Here is a 16,486-nt window from a genome sequence, read left to right as displayed (position 1 = left end):
GGGCGTGGTCAGGGAGGCGGGGCCTGGACTTCCCGGTTCCGCAGAGGCAGGCTGCGTGCTTACGCAGCACGTAGGAGCGGGGGTGGGGCAGGCGGCCGGGCGGGCGGCGGAGGCGCGGGGCCTGCTCCCGCCGGCACCATGGCCAAGACCGTGGCCTATTTCTACGACCCCGACGTGGGCAACTTCCACTACGGTGAGGGAGCAAGGTTGTACGCGAGGAGCTTCGGGACGCGGAGGTTTCGAGGCGGGGGCTATAACTCCGGCGTCGGGAACTGACGAACTCTCTTCTCCCACCCCCAGGGGCAGGGCACCCTATGAAGCCCCATCGCTTGGCATTGACCCATAGTTTGGTCCTTCACTACGGTCTCTATAAGAAGATGATCGTGAGTCTCGCCATCGCTGCTGGGTATTGAGGGTGCGGCGAGCTGTGTGGCCCTAGGATAGGTGGGCTGCCCTGAATGCACCAAGTGCAACCCACCCTTGGGGTGGGGGGCAGGGTGGATGGAAGGAGCCAGGAACACCCGCCATATGCAGAGTGTAGGTGGATGGATCCACTGACCTAATGGGAGTTACTTTTTCACCTTAGGTCGGCCACCCTTTGACCTCAGGTAGACCAACATCTGGCCTGTGGTTAGGGTGGAGTGGGGCTGGTTTGACGATAGAAGGTGTTTTCCTCCCCAGCATCTTAGGATGTGGGTAGTGCTGTGGCTTCAGGAGAGAGGGGCTGGATCACTTTATCTGGATGTAGGTGTTCCCACCGCAGTTCTCACCCTTTCTTTGCCACCTCTCTCCACCTCCAAGGAGCTAGAGCTCCAGGGAGGACTCTGTAGCCCTGTGTGCAAATGTGTATGTGTGTGTGGAAGAGAGCAGGAGATGTCCTGGGTATTTCCTTATCAACTTAGAATACTCCCCACATGGTTCTACTTAATTGCTACTCAATCCTCCATCTCCCAGATATGCACATGGAGATAGACAACCCCCAACTTGGAATTTATAGTTGTGATAGGCGATTATAACAGTTAAGCTCAGCCCTCATGCGTCACGAGGGGAATTAGTCAACAGTATGAATGAATGTTGTCCACTGTTTGTGCTGAGGCACAGACAAGTGAATTAGCTTTAGAAAAGACTGAGGTGAGGTTAGTGCATGAAATCTATGAAGCCCTTGAAATTGTTTGCTGGTACATACCTGTGTGCATTTTCTGGGGAGAGAAGCTTTTTGTTCTTGCCCAATTTCTAAAGAAGTGTGAACCCTCCAAAAGATAATAAATCTCTGGCTTAGCATCTTGGCACCCCAGGGTTTTAATTAGAAGGTTGTCACATATCCCATATTATTTAACTCTAAAATTAAGGATTCGGAGGAGAGGACGGAATCAGAGCCAGGGGGAGGAGATGAGTATGGAAAGAATAAAAAATAGGAGATCCAAGGAACAGGGTAGGTGGATAAGGGCTCAAGGTTGAGAAGGTGGGGAAAGGTTGGGCTGGAAGTGGGAAGGAGAAGGCAAGTGCACTGTTCTTTGGGAGACTTGATCATAGTACCCCACCTGGCTAATCAGAGCCTCTCTTCTTCACTGACCTTTGCTTAATAGAATAACAAGGATCGGAGGGGTGAGGAGACTGCTGATGTGTGTGAATTTGGACAGTCCACGGGGCTGGGTTCAGTGTGGGCAGTCTCAGCCCGATGAATGCGACTGATCTCCCCTGGGTTCTCCTTATGTTTCCATCCCGAGGTCTTCAAGCCGTACCAGGCCTCCCAGCATGACATGTGTCGCTTTCACTCTGAGGACTACATCGACTTCTTGCAGAGAGTCAGCCCCACCAATATGCAAGGCTTCACCAAGAGCCTTAATGCCTTCAACGTGGGCGATGACTGGTGAGGGGAGAACTGGGATTTTTAATGCCAGCCATATAGAACACTTGAGTGAGGTCTTGTGGCAGCAGTGGGAACACGTGAAGGGGGTCCTATTTGTCAGTGAATCATCATTTACTGATTTGTTTATTCAACAGATATTGGTCATTTGCTCTAGGCCAGGCCCTGTGCTAAGTGCTGGCAACGCAATGATACATAACAACAAAATTTTAATATTACAGTTGTGCTAAGTCCTGTGAAGGAGAGGTAGGTGGCTGACTGTGAGAGTGTATATGCAGGAGAATTACCTGTCTTGGGAGTGGGCTGGTCAGTAGAGGCTAGAGGATGTAATGGAGATTGAGGTGAGGTCTGAAGAAAGAGTAGGAGATAATTAGATGGAAGGTGGTTGGGAGGATAGGGGGTGAGGGCAGGAATGTTGTGGAAATTAGGGACAACGTATGCTGAGGGTTTAGGAGAGGTTAGTGTGTCACTCATTTGAGGAACAGAAAAAAGGTCATTCACTGAATATGAATAGAAAAGTGATCTGAATCAAGGCTAAAGAGATGGGCAGGGCCTTTAAAAATTAAATAGCCCTATTATGATTTGGGGTTCTTATCCCTAGAGTAGAGGGAAATTATCAAAGTGTTCTAAAAGCAAGAGAGTGATTTACATTGAGAGAGGTTTACATTGAGCTTTATCATATGAAGAAGACTCAGAGGCCCTGTGGGGAAGGGAAGATAACAAAGATAAACCAATATCCTTGCTTACATTCTCATATATATTCATGAAAATGTAGCGATCATAACAGCTACCATTTACTCAACTTATTTTTAGATTTTTTTTAGGAAAATTTCAAATGTTTCTGAAAGAATAGTACAGTGAATTCCCATATATCTGTCACCACCTGTAACACTTAGAGCAAATGGCCATTCTTACTTCATCTGCATCCCAGATTAGTGTTTTTTTTTTTTTTTAGGAGAGAGGTGGGGAGCAAGTGAGCAGGGGCGGAGTGGGGGGTAGGCAGAGGAAGAGAGAGAATCTTAAGCGGGCTACATGCCCAGCTCAGAGCCCAATAGGGACGTGGGCAGACACAGGACTTGATGCCAGCTGGATCTCACAACCCTGAGATCATGACCTGAGCCGAAATCAGGAGTCCAACTCTGAGCCACCCAAGCGCCCCTGCATCCCAGGTTATTTTAAAGCAAATCTCAGATGTCACTTTTTTTTAACTATAAATATTGTGTGTCTCTAAATGATACTCTTAAAAACATACATGCACACACTCAACACTGTCATTATCACACCTAAAAAATTGACAGTAATTCCTTAATATCATCATATTTGCAATCAGTATTCAAATTTCTCCAACTGCATCCTAATTTTTTCTTTTTTGCAGTTGATGTATTTAGGATATAAACAAGGTCCATACATTGTATTTGGTTGATACATCTCTTGAGGTTTTTAATCTGTAGTGTTTCCTTCTCTACCTTGAATTTCTTCCTTTTTTTTTTTTTTTAAGATTTTATTTATTTTTTTGAGAGACAGAGTGAGCGGGTGAGAGAGAGAGCACAAGTGGAGGGAGGGGCAGAGGGAGAGGGAGAAGCAGACTCCCCGCTGAGCAGGTTGCCCAATGTGGGGCTCGATCCCCGAACCCTGGAATCATGACCTGAGCTGAAGGCAGACATTTAACTGAGCCACCCACGCGCCCCTCTACCTTGAATTTATTTCTTGAAGAAACCAGGCTATTGGTCCTATAGAGTTTCCTATAACAGCTACTATTTATTGTGTGCTTACTCTGTTGTGCTGAGGTTTGCTGGTACATTCACTTCATTCTCACACCAACAGTGAGATGTAATAGTCTTGTGCCTTAATTTAGGCATAAGGAAACCAAAGTTTGAGGAGATTTAGGTAACTAACCTGAGTTGCAAAACTGATCAGTGGAAGTGGCAGGTTTCAGATCCAGAGCCCTGGTTTTTAAAGATTTACAAAAAAAATTTTTTTTATTTGACAGAGAGAGACACAGTGAGAGAGGGAACAGAAGCAGGGGGAGTGGGAGAGGGAGAAGCAGGCTTCCTGCAGAGCAGGGAGCCCGATGCGGGGCTCCATCTCAGGACCCTGGGATCATGACCTGAGCCGAAGGCAGACGCTTAACGACTGAGCCACCCAGGCGCCCCTGGAGCCCTGGTTTTTAAACACAACACTGTTTCCTTGAAGATCCTACCAATAGAAGCACTCTGAGCTGGAAGATAGAAGGCTGGCATTGAGCACCTTTCCAGGCTTATCCCTAAACCCCTGCTTGCACAGGATGCCTTCCTGGAATGCCCTTTGTTCCTCATTCAACCTCTCCAAGGCCTTCCTAACCTTCCCACCACCTTCAAGCTTCACACCACTAAACCTTTCTTGACCACACCAGGCGCAGAGGTCTGTCCTGTACACGCTGCCCTAGTCATTTGGTGTTTAGTGGCATGCTATCTTGGGAGATTTCTTGTTTTTTTGTTATTGCTGCTACTGTTATTTCTGAGCTCACTTTATAGGTGTGGGAATGCAGAGTCAGCCCTCAGGCCCCAACTGGGGCTCTGTAACTGCTCTGTGCAGTTAGGGAATACTACCACTCGGCCCTTGGCACTGCATCAGTTGTGCTGTTAGACGTAAGCTACAATCATGCTTATCTGTGTATTGCAGCTGAGAATCAGGGATTTTCCCTTTTAATTAATTTCTGATTGTTTTCAAATTAATCCAATATAAAAAGCCCAATTATACTGCAAGGCTTTTGATGGAAAAAAAAAAAAAACAGTCCCATATCCATGCCTCCCACTCATAAATCCCTCTCCCCAGGGGCAGCAACTTTCAGCTCCTTTAGCTATTTTTTCTGGTATTTATCTTTGGGTTTCAAAGCAATGATACGAATCTACTACTGTTACTAATAATCTGTAATACTTCATGCCTACTATTGCTATTTTTTCACTTTTCAATTTCAAGCATTGTCTATAAAGCTCTTAGTATGGGAAATGAGCATTTAGTCTCCTCATACCATCACCCTGGCTTGCCCTCCCCTCCCAGCTTCACAGTACAGTTATATCACAATTTTTATTAAATAACTATTCTATGTTTACATTGTTGAAATCTTGAAAATTCATTTACTATAGAGCCAAATAGTATACTGTGGTTTAATCTTACTTCCTCTACACCTTTTTGTTTTTCCTGGAGTTGATAATTGCACTGTTTTTTCATTTGCTTCGTTTTCTAGGTATTAATCATTAATTCTTCCTAGAACCTTTGAGAAACTATAAAACTTCCTGTAGTTCTCTTTTTCACATGGCTAAATGTGTCAGCTGCACTATTTTTTTTTTTTGAGACTTAAAAGTAAGGATCTTTTAAGCCTTTCCTTTTTCATAAGTCAAGTTTTTGAAGGTGTAATTTGCATATGGTAAAATTCACCCTTTTTAGGTGTGTAGTTCAAGAGTTTTGACAGTATGTATCAAAATATAGTTTATTTCCATTTTCCCACAAAGGGCCCATATACCCTTTTATAGTCAATGTCTTCTCTCCAGCTTACCTCTAGGCAACTACTGATCTGAGGTCTGTCCCTATATTTTGCCTTTTCCAGAGTGTTATATAAATGGAGCTTTATGGTATATAACCTTTTGTATCTGGCTTCAGGCCTCTCCTTTTTATAAAAAAGAAGATGGTAATAATTATAATTAGTATTTATCAACGTGTAGAATACTAGGTACCACACACTGTGTTAACTGTGTTAAAGGCTCTTTGTGGATTATTATTATTACTATTTCAGGTATATAGGAATGTAGTTCTTGCTTAAAAATGTGTGACTTTTTTTTTTTTTAAGGTTTTATTTATTTATTTGACAGAGAGAGCACAAGCAGAGGGAGCGGCAGGCAGAGGAAGGGAGAAGCAGACTCCCTACTGAGCAAGGAGCCCCATGTAGGGCTCGATCCCAGGACCCTGGGATCATGACCTGAGCCAAAGGCAGACCCTTAACCGACTGAGCCACCCAGGCGCCCCAAAAATGTGTGACTCTTAAAGAATGTTATTGAACATTGTGTTAAAATATGATAATGATATCATAAAAGAATCTTTAAAGAGAAACGAAGTTTATGTTCCCTTTCAAATTATTTCCTTTTTGGCATGTGTGATTAAGTACCTAGAAGCTGCCTACTTTTCTCCACAACCAGGATACAAACTCCCTGACAGAGTTAAATGCTTTTTTACTTCCCATCCATTGCCTTACACAGGGCTTGGTACATGGTCCAAAATATCTGTTGAATAAATTTGCAGATAACTTAGATGTATAGGGGCTGGGAGAAGTTTTTTGAAGAATGGAGGTTGGAGGGGTTTGGAGTCAGGGGAGAGGTGTAGGAAGGACCTAGACAGAGGTAAAGGACTCTGACTCGCTTCTCTTCCTTGTAGCCCAGTGTTTCCCGGGCTCTTTGAGTTCTGTTCCCGTTACACAGGCGCATCTCTACAAGGAGCAACCCAGCTGAACAACAAGGTGACCATGGCCCTGAGTCCTGTTCTCCCTTTCCTGTGGGTCCTTCCAACTCAAGGCCTTAACCCTGACCCTGAGCTTCCAGCTTTGGGGGTGAGCAAGGAGGACTGTGAGTTGGGTGTGTGTTTTTCAGATCTGTGATATTGCCATTAACTGGGCTGGTGGTCTGCACCATGCCAAGAAGTTTGAGGTGAGTGAGGAGGTGATGGGGGAGACAATGACTGCCCTAGTCTAGGTTGTCAGCATGACACCAGGGGGCAGCTGGGTAGAGGAATTGTTATTGTCTTTGTAAGACCACTGTCTCACCATAGGCCTCTGGCTTCTGCTATGTCAATGACATTGTGATTGGCATCCTGGAGCTGCTCAAGTAAGTAGCCTGGGAGGAGATGGAGGGACTTATGAGACCCATGGCTGAGGAGGTATCTCACGCTGTGCTGGCCCTGTCCCGTTCCTCCACCCCCACACTAGCTTCTCCACAGTTCTTAATGCTTTACTCAGACTACCTCTTCCGTGCTCTGCTGCAGGCTCCCTGCTGCCTGCTCACATTTCAGTCTTCTCTGCACATCCCTCTCCTGTCCCTGCCTCCAGGCGGAGTCCCAGGGTTGCCCGTAGGGAACTGGTGGTATTAGGTTTCAGGAGACTTGGGCTTAAGTAGACTCTTCATAATTCCAAACCTTGTTTTGGGAGGAGTGGGTTGGGGTTCCACTCTACCTCAGACCCTGGCTTGGCTCTCATCGCAGGTACCACCCTCGGGTGCTCTACATTGATATTGACATCCACCATGGTGATGGAGTTCAGGAAGCCTTCTACCTCACTGACCGGGTGATGACAGTCTCCTTCCACAAATATGGAAACTACTTCTTTCCTGGCACAGGTATGGGAATAGGTATAACCATCCTCTTCACACCCTCGGCCCTTCACGGTGACAGCCTCTTGCTCAGCCTTCAGATCTTGGCTCAGGTGGCTTCTCAGAGAGGTCTATCCTGACCACCGCAGTTAAGGTGATTCGTCCTTCCCTGTTTCTCTGTCATGTCAGTGTGCCTCTCTCAGAGCACTCACTGCTGTTTGAATTTTGTTTTGTTTACTGTCTCCCTCATCATGCCCACCCCCCAAGAATATAAGCTTGGTGGCATTTCATTCATTTCATTAGGTCCGTCTATTGCTGTATCCCCAGTGCCTAGTCCATAGGTCGGCTCATAGTAGGCCCTCAAAAATTATTTGTTGAATGAATGCAAGCCACAGGAGACTAAGTGTCCCTAGGGAATGTGTGGTGGAGGTACACAGATGTAGTGAGAGGCCCCTCAGTGTATGTATTGAAGTTGAAGCAGCTGGATTTGGGTGCCCCCTGTGTATAGCTCCTAACCCCTACTCTCCGCTTGCCTGTAGGTGATATGTATGAGGTTGGAGCAGAGAGTGGCCGCTACTACTGTCTCAATGTGCCCTTGCGGGATGGCATTGATGACCAGAGTAAGTATTGAGGTCTTTTCCCTGCTTACTAGGCCCCTTCTTCCTCTCCTGGAATTAACGTCTTCTGCCTGGTATTGTTTACTGTTGGGCCAGGTGTCCTCAAGGAAGAATGGCCTTCAGAGGGACCATGAACCCCCCGGAAATTATATGCAACATATTATGTGTATGTGCATTTTTCTGGGAAAAGGGTCATTAGCTTCCATCAGTCACTCAAAGTGGTCTGGGACCCCATCCAGAAGTTCAGAACCAGTGATTTGGTTCTTGGGGTTGTCCCTTTTCCTGGGCTACATGCTCTCTCAACCCCTTTTTTCCTTTTGTTCCCTGTCTCCCCATCCCCTTGGGGTGCCAGGTGCCCATCTTTGGCCCTCTCCCAGGTTACAAGCACCTTTTCCAGCCGGTTATCAACCAGGTGGTGGACTTCTACCAACCCACGTGCATTGTGCTCCAGGTAATACTGCTGGTGCTTCCTCAAGAGGGCTCTCCCTGGGCTTAGGGGAAGAGATCAGGGAGGAGGATAGCCCCTGCGTTTGTCGGGGAAAAGAAGTGAAGGACATCTGGGACGTTCTGATCAGTTATCTCACTGCAGCTGCCTGGGGTTTTGCTTTCTGCAGTGTGGAGCTGACTCCCTGGGCTGTGATCGTTTGGGCTGCTTCAACCTCAGCATTCGAGGACATGGGTGAGACCTGCCCTCCTTCTCTGCCCCCAGGTTTTCAAGTGGCTTTGGGCCTCAGTACCTGGAGTGGGGGTAGTTGGGGAAAGGGCCATAGGAAGAGGAGAGAGAGAGTCCCTCCCAAGCAGCGAGAAGGGCCCACGCAGAGGCACTGAGACAGGGAAGAGCTGGTGTTGCCAATGAGGAGATGAAGTCAAAGTGGTGAGGCGACAACATGGGGATAAAGCCGGAGATGGTTTGATGTGAGGCCTAAGAAGTTGGCCGTGGTGAGGTCGTGCAGAGCCATTAGATCCTGGTGAGAAGTCTGGATTGTATTTCAAATATGATCGGAAACTGCTGGAAGATTTTTTTTTTTTTTTAAAGATTTTATTTATTTGAGAGAGAGAATGAGAGAGAGAGAGCTCATGAGAGGGGGGAGGGTCAGAGGGAGAAGCAGACTCCCTGCCAAGCAGGGAGCCCAATGCAGGACTTGATCCCAGGACTCCAGGATCATGACCTGAGCCAAAGGCAGTCGCTTAACCAACTGAGCCACCCAGGCGCCCTACTGCTGGAAGATTTTAAACAGGGAAGGGACATGATCCAATTGATGTTTGAAAGCGACTGCTCTGACTGCTGAATGGAGGAAGGTTTGGGGTGAGGGTCGGGACAGGAGTGGGAGTGGGAAGGCCAGTTAGGAAGCTATTGGTGTTGTCCAGAGGTAGATGTGGTGCCTGGGCTTAGGTGGAGGTGGTGGCCAATGAGAAGTAAGTGATTAGAATTATATTGTGGAGGCTGGAGCTGACCGCACTTGCTGGTACTTTGATGAGAATAGTTGATTAGCAGATGAGGTGCCAGGGTGGGTGTTGAGCTGGAGAGAGGTGGGAATGCCCTTTATGTTTCAATTTTTACTAAGACACAACATATAGACAATAAAGTACATGTATCTCAAGAGTGTAACTCAGTGAATTTCACTACCTTTTCTAGTTCCCTTGTGCCCTTTCCAGGCAATACCTAGAGACGTATACTTTGGCTTTTGATTACTTCCTCCAGCCATTCCTGTGGTTCCTTTTAACAGGGAATGCGTCGAATATGTCAAGAGCTTCAATATCCCTCTACTGGTGCTAGGTGGTGGTGGCTATACTGTTCGAAATGTTGCCCGCTGCTGGTGAGCATGCTCCCTGATTTTCCTCCTCCCCCTTGTCCGGTGTGAGTTGGTGAGCTGGGGGCTCCCTGAGAGATGGCCAGGTGAGCCCTTCAGCCCACTTGCTCAGCCTAGCCCACTCTGCTATTTGGTTTCAGGACATACGAAACATCACTGCTGGTAGAAGAAGCCATTAGTGAGGAGCTTCCCTATAGTGGTAAGGACCACTCCCTGCTACCCCACAGCAGGAGGCATTCTCAGAAGACCCCAGAATGGCCTGATTTGTTTTTTGTTTGTTTTTTAAAGATTTTATTTACTTATTTGAGAGAGAGAGAAAGAGAGCACAGGTGGGGGGTCAGGAGGGACAGAGGCAGAGGGAGAAGCAGACTCCCCGCTGAGCAGGAAGCCCAATGTGGGACTTGATCCCAGGACCCTAAGATCATGACCTGAGCTGAAGGCAGACACTTAACAGACTGAGCCACCCAGCCGCCCCCAGAATGGCCTGATTTGAAGGCAGATGGAAATTAAAAAAAAATTTTTTTTTATTACAGTTGGGAAATTTGACACTCCAGGAGCTCTGCAGACTAAATTGCTGAGTTCAGAGCAGGGAAAAGATTAGACAGCTATTATGCAGGGGTTTTGGATGGGAAGGAAATAGATTGGGAAGTCTTGGGACCTGCCTGTCTCTGTCTGAGCCATGTCTTCTCCTCTAATCTCCCTTTCCCCTCTTAGAATACTTTGAGTACTTTGCCCCGGACTTCACGCTCCACCCGGATGTCAGCACCCGCATCGAAAATCAGAACTCACGCCAGGTCAGCAGCTTGGAGAAGTTGAACACAAAGGTGGGGAGGGCCTAGGAGGGGTTCAGGATGTGGGAAACTGGAGAAACCAGAGAAGAGAAAAAAGTTCTCAGCTATCACTATCACTGTTAATCAGCTAGGAGGCAGCCCAGGTTAAAGTAGAGGCAGTCCGGGTTGGGAGGGACAGTTATCAGGTGCAGGGATTAGAACTAGGACAGTAGGGGTGGAAGGCAGCTAGAAGGGTGGATGCTCTGGGAATCACTCGCTCTCTATTCCAAATCCCCAACCAGTATTTAGACCAGATCCGCCAGACAATCTTTGAAAACCTGAAGATGCTGAACCACGCACCCAGCGTCCAGATTCATGATGTGCCCGCAGACCTCCTGACCTATGACAGAACTGATGAGGCTGATGCAGAGGAGAGGGGTCCTGAGGAGAACTATAGCAGGTCTGGGGCAGCGACTTGAGAGCAGGGGCTTCCAGCAGGCTTGTTGGGGAATTGAGGAGGGAAAAAAGTAAATTGGAAGGCATTAGCTTAATCGACCCTGGCTTACTTGCTTTAGTATGCCTACTCTTTGGTCTCTTGTAATCCCCCATTCTTTCTGTGTGTGTGTGTGTGTGGCCATAAATAAGTAATATATTTATTGTCAAAATTTTAAACAGCACCAAAATATGTTAAGCTTGCATTCACATAATCCCTGACCAGTTCCACAAAGTAACTGCTATTAATAGTTTGATTTATATCTTTTCAAATAGATTTTTTTAATCGGTTTTAAGTATACTATTTAGCACGCACGTAGGAACACAAATGCACATGCACACTCATTCTTAGAGTTTGTGCATCTTTTTTTTTAAATGCAAGTTGGATCATTCTATGCAGGTTGCTCTACAATTTAAACTGTTTTTTTTTTTTTTAACAAAACAGTGTGTCTTTCCATGTGATTATATATAGATCTGCTTCATTATTTTATCAGCTTTATAATATTCCATTGTGTGGATGTAGCATAACTTAACCAAGTACCATTGATGGCATTTATATTATTTACCATTTTTTCACCATTACAAAGAACGTGGCCTTGAAACCCCTTCCATAGATACACATGTTCCCAGAATTGTTTCTGCTTAGGTCAAAGGCTGTGTGCACTAAAATTGTTTGTATCTGCTGCCAAATTGCCTTCCAAACAATCTGTAACAGTTTATAATCTTTTGAGCATTTTACTCCTTCCAGGTTCAGAGCTAGACAGGCCACTGCTCACATACTGCCCTCTAAGGCCTTTTGATTTCTCTCCTCTGTTCATTTTTTCAGATATAATAATTACATTGTTATTTTTTTAATCTTTATTTTTCTGAGATACATACTAAAATATTTGCAGATGCATTGAATTAGGAAAAAAAGAGATTAGGATAGAGGTGTTGTTGTTGTTGTTGTTTTTTAATCCCAGAATAGGCTTGTCTGGAAAATGAAGGGGAGAGACAACAGAACACAGAAGTGGAGAAACAGATGTACTTAATGGAGAACAGATATCCTTACGTGGCTGAGGGATAACCACAGCTGGACGCTTGCACCTCCCACGCAGTGTTAGAGCTTTGAGCTGACTCTGCTGCAGAGTCACATGGCCTTCTCAGACCCTTCCAGACTCTGCTTCTCTGTATTAATACAGAGGTCAGCTTCCACATCTCTCCTTTAGACCTGAGCTTTGCTACTTGGACCTTTGGGACCAGTCCATTCCTTCTCCTCCATGAACACTCCCTTATTCCCACTCCTTGTTGAGGAAGTATCTGAACATCTGGCCTAAGGATTCCTTTTTAACGTCTCACCTCCTTGTCAACTTCTTCAGGTCTCTGAAGCTTGACTTCTAGAAATTGATTTTTTTAATTTTTATTTATTTATTTATTTTAAGATTTTATTTATTTATTTGACAGAGAGAGACACAGCGAGAGAGGGAACACAAGCAGGGGGAGTGGGAGAGGGAGAAGCAGGCTTCCCACTGAGCAGGGAGCCTTGATCCCAGGACCTGGGACCATGACCTGAGCCGAAGGCAGACGCTTAATGTCTGAGCCACCCAGGTGCCCCTAGAAATAGATTTTTTTAAAAAAACCTGTTTTAAATTACTCCTTTTGGCAAAGTTGGGCTTTTTCATCTCTGGTTCTAGGCTGGTATCTGGGTCTAGTGTCTGTAAAGTACCACCCCTCTCAACAGCCAGCAGAAGCTCAGGCCTCTTCCTGCCTTAAACCCTCCCTCACTGTCAGACCACCCACCAAGCTCCTGTTCTTTGATGCCTATAGCTCCAACTTGCATATCACTTGCAGAGTAGTAATAATAGGAGTTATGACTTTTTGTGGGTTTGCTAAGAACCAGACTCAATACTAAATGCATTATATTAAAATGTACGTATCATCACGTCATCATTCTACTGTTACCAGACAACCCTGAGAGGTGGCTGTTAACCGTAAATTACCAGAGGAGGAATCTAAGGCTCAGAGAGGTTAAGTAACTTGCCAGAGGTCCTACGGCTAGTTAAATATCAGGGCTGGGAATCAAACCTGAGTCTCTGACTCCACACCTCCACACCTGAGGCACTCAGAGGTAACTGAGACATTGCTTACCAGGCAGATAGGGCCTTTCCTGACTTTGTTTCCCAGCTTCTCATTGATGACTTTCTCCCTTCTTTCTTAGTTATTAGCTGTGGGCAAGGTAATTCGGTTTTCAGTTGTTTGTGTTCTCCCAGAGAAGAGTTTTCCAAAAAGAAAGAAATCAGTATTGAGTACTTACTGGGCCCTGTGTTGCTTTCACATCCCTTCACTCACTCCCCCACATACAACTCTCCTTTCCATTGCTCTTAGAACAAAACTCCATTTTCTGACCATGGCTTTAAAAGACGTGCTGGTGCTTCCCTACGTCCATGGTCTCATCTGTAACTACTCCCCTCCCCGCACACCGCTTCCTGCCATCCTGGCCTCTGTGCTCTTACTGGAATACGTCAGTCTCCCTCCAACTCTGTACTTAGCTTTCTTGCAGCTCAGAATGGGCTTCCTGAGATCTCTGCCTGGCCAGCCCCGTCTCAGACTTGAAGTCTTACCTTCCTAAAACAGCTGTCTCTAATAATTCTGCCTGAAATTTACCCTTTTCCTCCCTTCACCCTCGGTCACATCCCTTCATTTCATTGTGTCAGAGCTCTTGCCACCATGGGAAATTACCATCTTTATTTATTTACTTTGTTAGTTGTTGTCAGTCTTGTTTATTCGGTAAGTTTTTTGAGGATAGGCAGAAATTTTATCCAACTTCTATCTCTACTGTATCGCTGAGGCTTGTGATGGTGGCTGGCACAGAGTGTCTCTCCATAAATGTTTATTGACTGCATGAGTGGATGGGATGGATAGCGACCAGTATCTTCCAACAGGAGAGGAGTGGTTCCTCGACAAAAGGGGCCTAATAAGTGGTTCCAGAGAGGGTAGCTGTGTGGGAGAAGATGAGAACTTGGAGAATAGGACCCTGATTTGTCTCCCTTGCTTTGCAGGCCAGAGGCACCCAACGAGTTCTATGATGGAGACCATGACAATGACAAGGAAAGCGACGTGGAGATTTAAGAGCAGCTGGGCTTGCTCTGTCCCAAGGAATTCCTTTTTACCTCTTGTTTGATCAGGAGGGAAAAGGTGTGGCGCCCCCAGCCCTGGATGGTCACTTTCCGGGCTTTTACCCAATGCTGGAAGAGGGTTTGGAGACCACATCTGGTTTTTGAACCAACTATCCCCTTTCCTCTTTTTCCCAAGGCCTGACAATGGTACTTATTAGGGATTGGATGGGGACAAGGATAACTTCCTCTAGGACATCTTGGGGAGTGGGCCCTAGAGGCTGGTCCCAGCCACTTTGGCCCCCTTACTCCTTCCCTGCTTCCCTCCAACCCAGAGACTTTTAGGGATGAGGGTGTAGACAGGGCTGACTTTGCCTCTGACTTTCTCCTTTCCTGGGTTCTCCTACTGCAGGCCTTGTTTCCAGTGCAGGTGAAGAGTGAGGGATTTGGGGGGGCTCTGGCTCCCTAACACCTTAACCCCAGATGATAGGAAGTACGGTTTTGAGTCCGGGGAGGATGTGAAAATGTCCTGTTCTAACTTTTGGCTTTGTGTCCATTTTATCACTGTTTTTATCCAATAAACCAAGTTGGTATTTTTTGTACCTTTTGCCTTCCTGGGAATATTCTTAATTCTTGCTAGCTGACTGTGTATGAAAGGAGAAGGAAGGGGGGTGATGATGTATATAATAAAAATCATAGTTAACATTCATTCAGCACTTACGTTAGGCCCTGTGTATGCATTCTACGTGGATTGTGTTACTCATATTAAGGAGTTAGTAGAGCATTCTAGTTACCAGTTAGACAAACCTGGGCAGATTACTGGCTTAAGAGGGAGTAGAAGATGAGTTCAGGTTTTTGAACCTGGGTGTTTGAAATGGTGTGATGCTGGTTGGTGAAGATACATTGGGATAAAACACGTCAAGTGCTTAGCACAGTGCCCAACGTAAGTAGTTGCTCATTATCTTTTTTTTTTTTTAACAAGTTAGAAGAGGATGTCTGTAATATATATATATATTTTTATTCATTTGAGACACAGAGATACAGAGAGAGAGAGAGAGGGAGAGAGCATGAGCAGGGAGAGAGGCAGAGGGAGAGGGAGAAGCAGGCTCCCCGCTCAGCAGGAAGCCTGATGCGGGGCTCGATCCCAGGACGCCGGGATCATGACCTGGGCCGAAGGCAGACGCTTAACCATCTGAGCCACCCAGTTGCTCATTATCTTAATGTGTATGTGAAGAGTGATGGTAGATACTATAGTAACCACAAATGTGAACCTTTCCCTGGAGCAATCTATAATCTAGTAAGAAGTGAGATAAATGTTATAGCAGATGTAGACAGTGGTATGAGAAGGAAGAGTGATAGATGGATCACTCCTTCCATGCTTTGATCCTGTCTTGTCTGTCAGTACTCTAGCTTAGAAAGTAAGTAGTTTTTTAACTGTTTTGGACAAACTGAGTTTGAAGTGTGGGCCGGACAGTTCTTTGCAGCTTTCCATCAGGCGATTAGAAAATGGAACGAAACCAGCTTTATGAGCCAGCCAGCATTGGAGAGTCCCTGTAATATCCCAGGCCCCAGACTGAGCACCGGGGTCTCAGAGATGTTGAGTCACTGACTCTGCCCTCCAGGAACATATATTTGAAATCTTTTCCAGCTGCGGGTAAGATAAGTAAGTCCATACTTTGAGGGCCTACCAGGTGCCACTAACTTTTCACAAGAGGAACAGATGTAGCTGGAAGAAGGGATGAAATTGAGGGAGAAATCAGGCTGGTCAATCAAAGAACACTCTTGGAGAACACCTGCTCTTTTCACTCAGGTTTGGTTTATGTCAGTAGGAAATCTTGGTCAAACAGGCCTTCCCAGACTAACCTGGGTTTAAATTTTTTACCATTTATATGTCCTTGGGCAAGTCACTTTAACTCCTGGAAGTCCAAATTTTCTATCTGTAAAGTGGTGAGACTAGTGGAATCTATCACACGACAATGTGAAGATTCAGTGAGGAAAAACAGGAGTTTTACATAGTGCCTGGCTTAGAGCAAGTGCACGGTAAATGGTAATTATTATTACTGTGTAGTCACATGTTGGCAATAGTTTTTCAGATTAAAAAACAAAACTAGAAAATAGCAGACCTGCGATTCAAAAGTAGGTAATGTAACTCCAGGGCTAGTTGAGTTCCAGTCTAGCACTTGCTCTGGACCAAGCTCTGTTTTTGGCACATAGCTTTCAATAAATGATAGCTGTCCCTTTTAAATTTTTTCATGTGCTCCGCTGATAGTGCACACATAAAAACTGTATTATCCTCGAAAGACTGGCACTGGATTTTCGGCCAAGACGACACTCTCTTATTTGATTTTTGGTTCACCTGGTCTAGGATGTGAGAGGGTCTGGGCTTCACAGCCACGTGGGCACTGCGTGGGAGCGGGGAGGCCTGCGCCGCGCAGACCGCCAGGTGGCGCCATTCCGGGTTGAGGCCGCAGAGTTGCACCTCCTACACAGCCCCCCCCACGTGG

The 16,486-nt window shown here is 45.9% G+C and overlaps 1 protein-coding gene across 2 annotated transcripts; it reads left to right on the top strand.

Moving 5' to 3' along the window:
- Nucleotides 1–48: 48 nt before the first annotated feature.
- HDAC3 (histone deacetylase 3) lies at nucleotides 49–14,584 on the top strand. Of its 2 annotated transcripts, none has more exons than XM_045894139.2 (15): nucleotides 49–193; nucleotides 301–383; nucleotides 1,728–1,870; nucleotides 6,275–6,356; nucleotides 6,487–6,543; nucleotides 6,665–6,720; nucleotides 7,094–7,227; nucleotides 7,740–7,820; nucleotides 8,195–8,268; nucleotides 8,432–8,496; nucleotides 9,545–9,634; nucleotides 9,769–9,827; nucleotides 10,343–10,422; nucleotides 10,701–10,858; nucleotides 13,929–14,584. In XM_045894139.2, exons 1-15 carry the CDS (start codon nucleotides 139–141, stop codon nucleotides 13,996–13,998), a joined length of 1,287 nt encoding a protein of 428 aa, XP_045750095.1. In that variant the 5' UTR covers nucleotides 49–138; the 3' UTR covers nucleotides 13,999–14,584. The 2 variants fall into 2 exon arrangements, with proteins under 2 accessions (XP_045750095.1, XP_064452137.1); XM_064596067.1 differs by having other exon boundaries at nucleotides 80–206.
- The last annotated feature ends 1,902 nt before the right edge of the window (nucleotides 14,585–16,486 follow it).

This window comes from Mirounga angustirostris, unplaced genomic scaffold, assembly GCF_029215605.1.
Source record: "Mirounga angustirostris isolate CCGP_5_RB_7025 unplaced genomic scaffold, mMirAng1.0.hap1 SCAF_7, whole genome shotgun sequence".
Taxonomy (NCBI): Eukaryota; Metazoa; Chordata; class Mammalia; order Carnivora; family Phocidae; genus Mirounga; species Mirounga angustirostris.
This window is presented reverse-complemented; position numbering and strand designations above follow the sequence as displayed.

Excerpts from the sequence above, each read along its gene's own strand:
- HDAC3 (XM_045894139.2), top strand. The coding sequence starts at position 139 with ATGGCCAAGACCGTGGCCTATTTCTACGACCCCGACGTGGGCAACTTC. Across the intron at positions 6,721-7,093 it reads GGCATCCTGGAGCTGCTCAA|GTACCACCCTCGGGTGCTCT; the intron begins GTAAGTAGCCTG and ends CTCTCATCGCAG. Across the intron at positions 8,269-8,431 it reads CCACGTGCATTGTGCTCCAG|TGTGGAGCTGACTCCCTGGG; the intron begins GTAATACTGCTG and ends TGCTTTCTGCAG.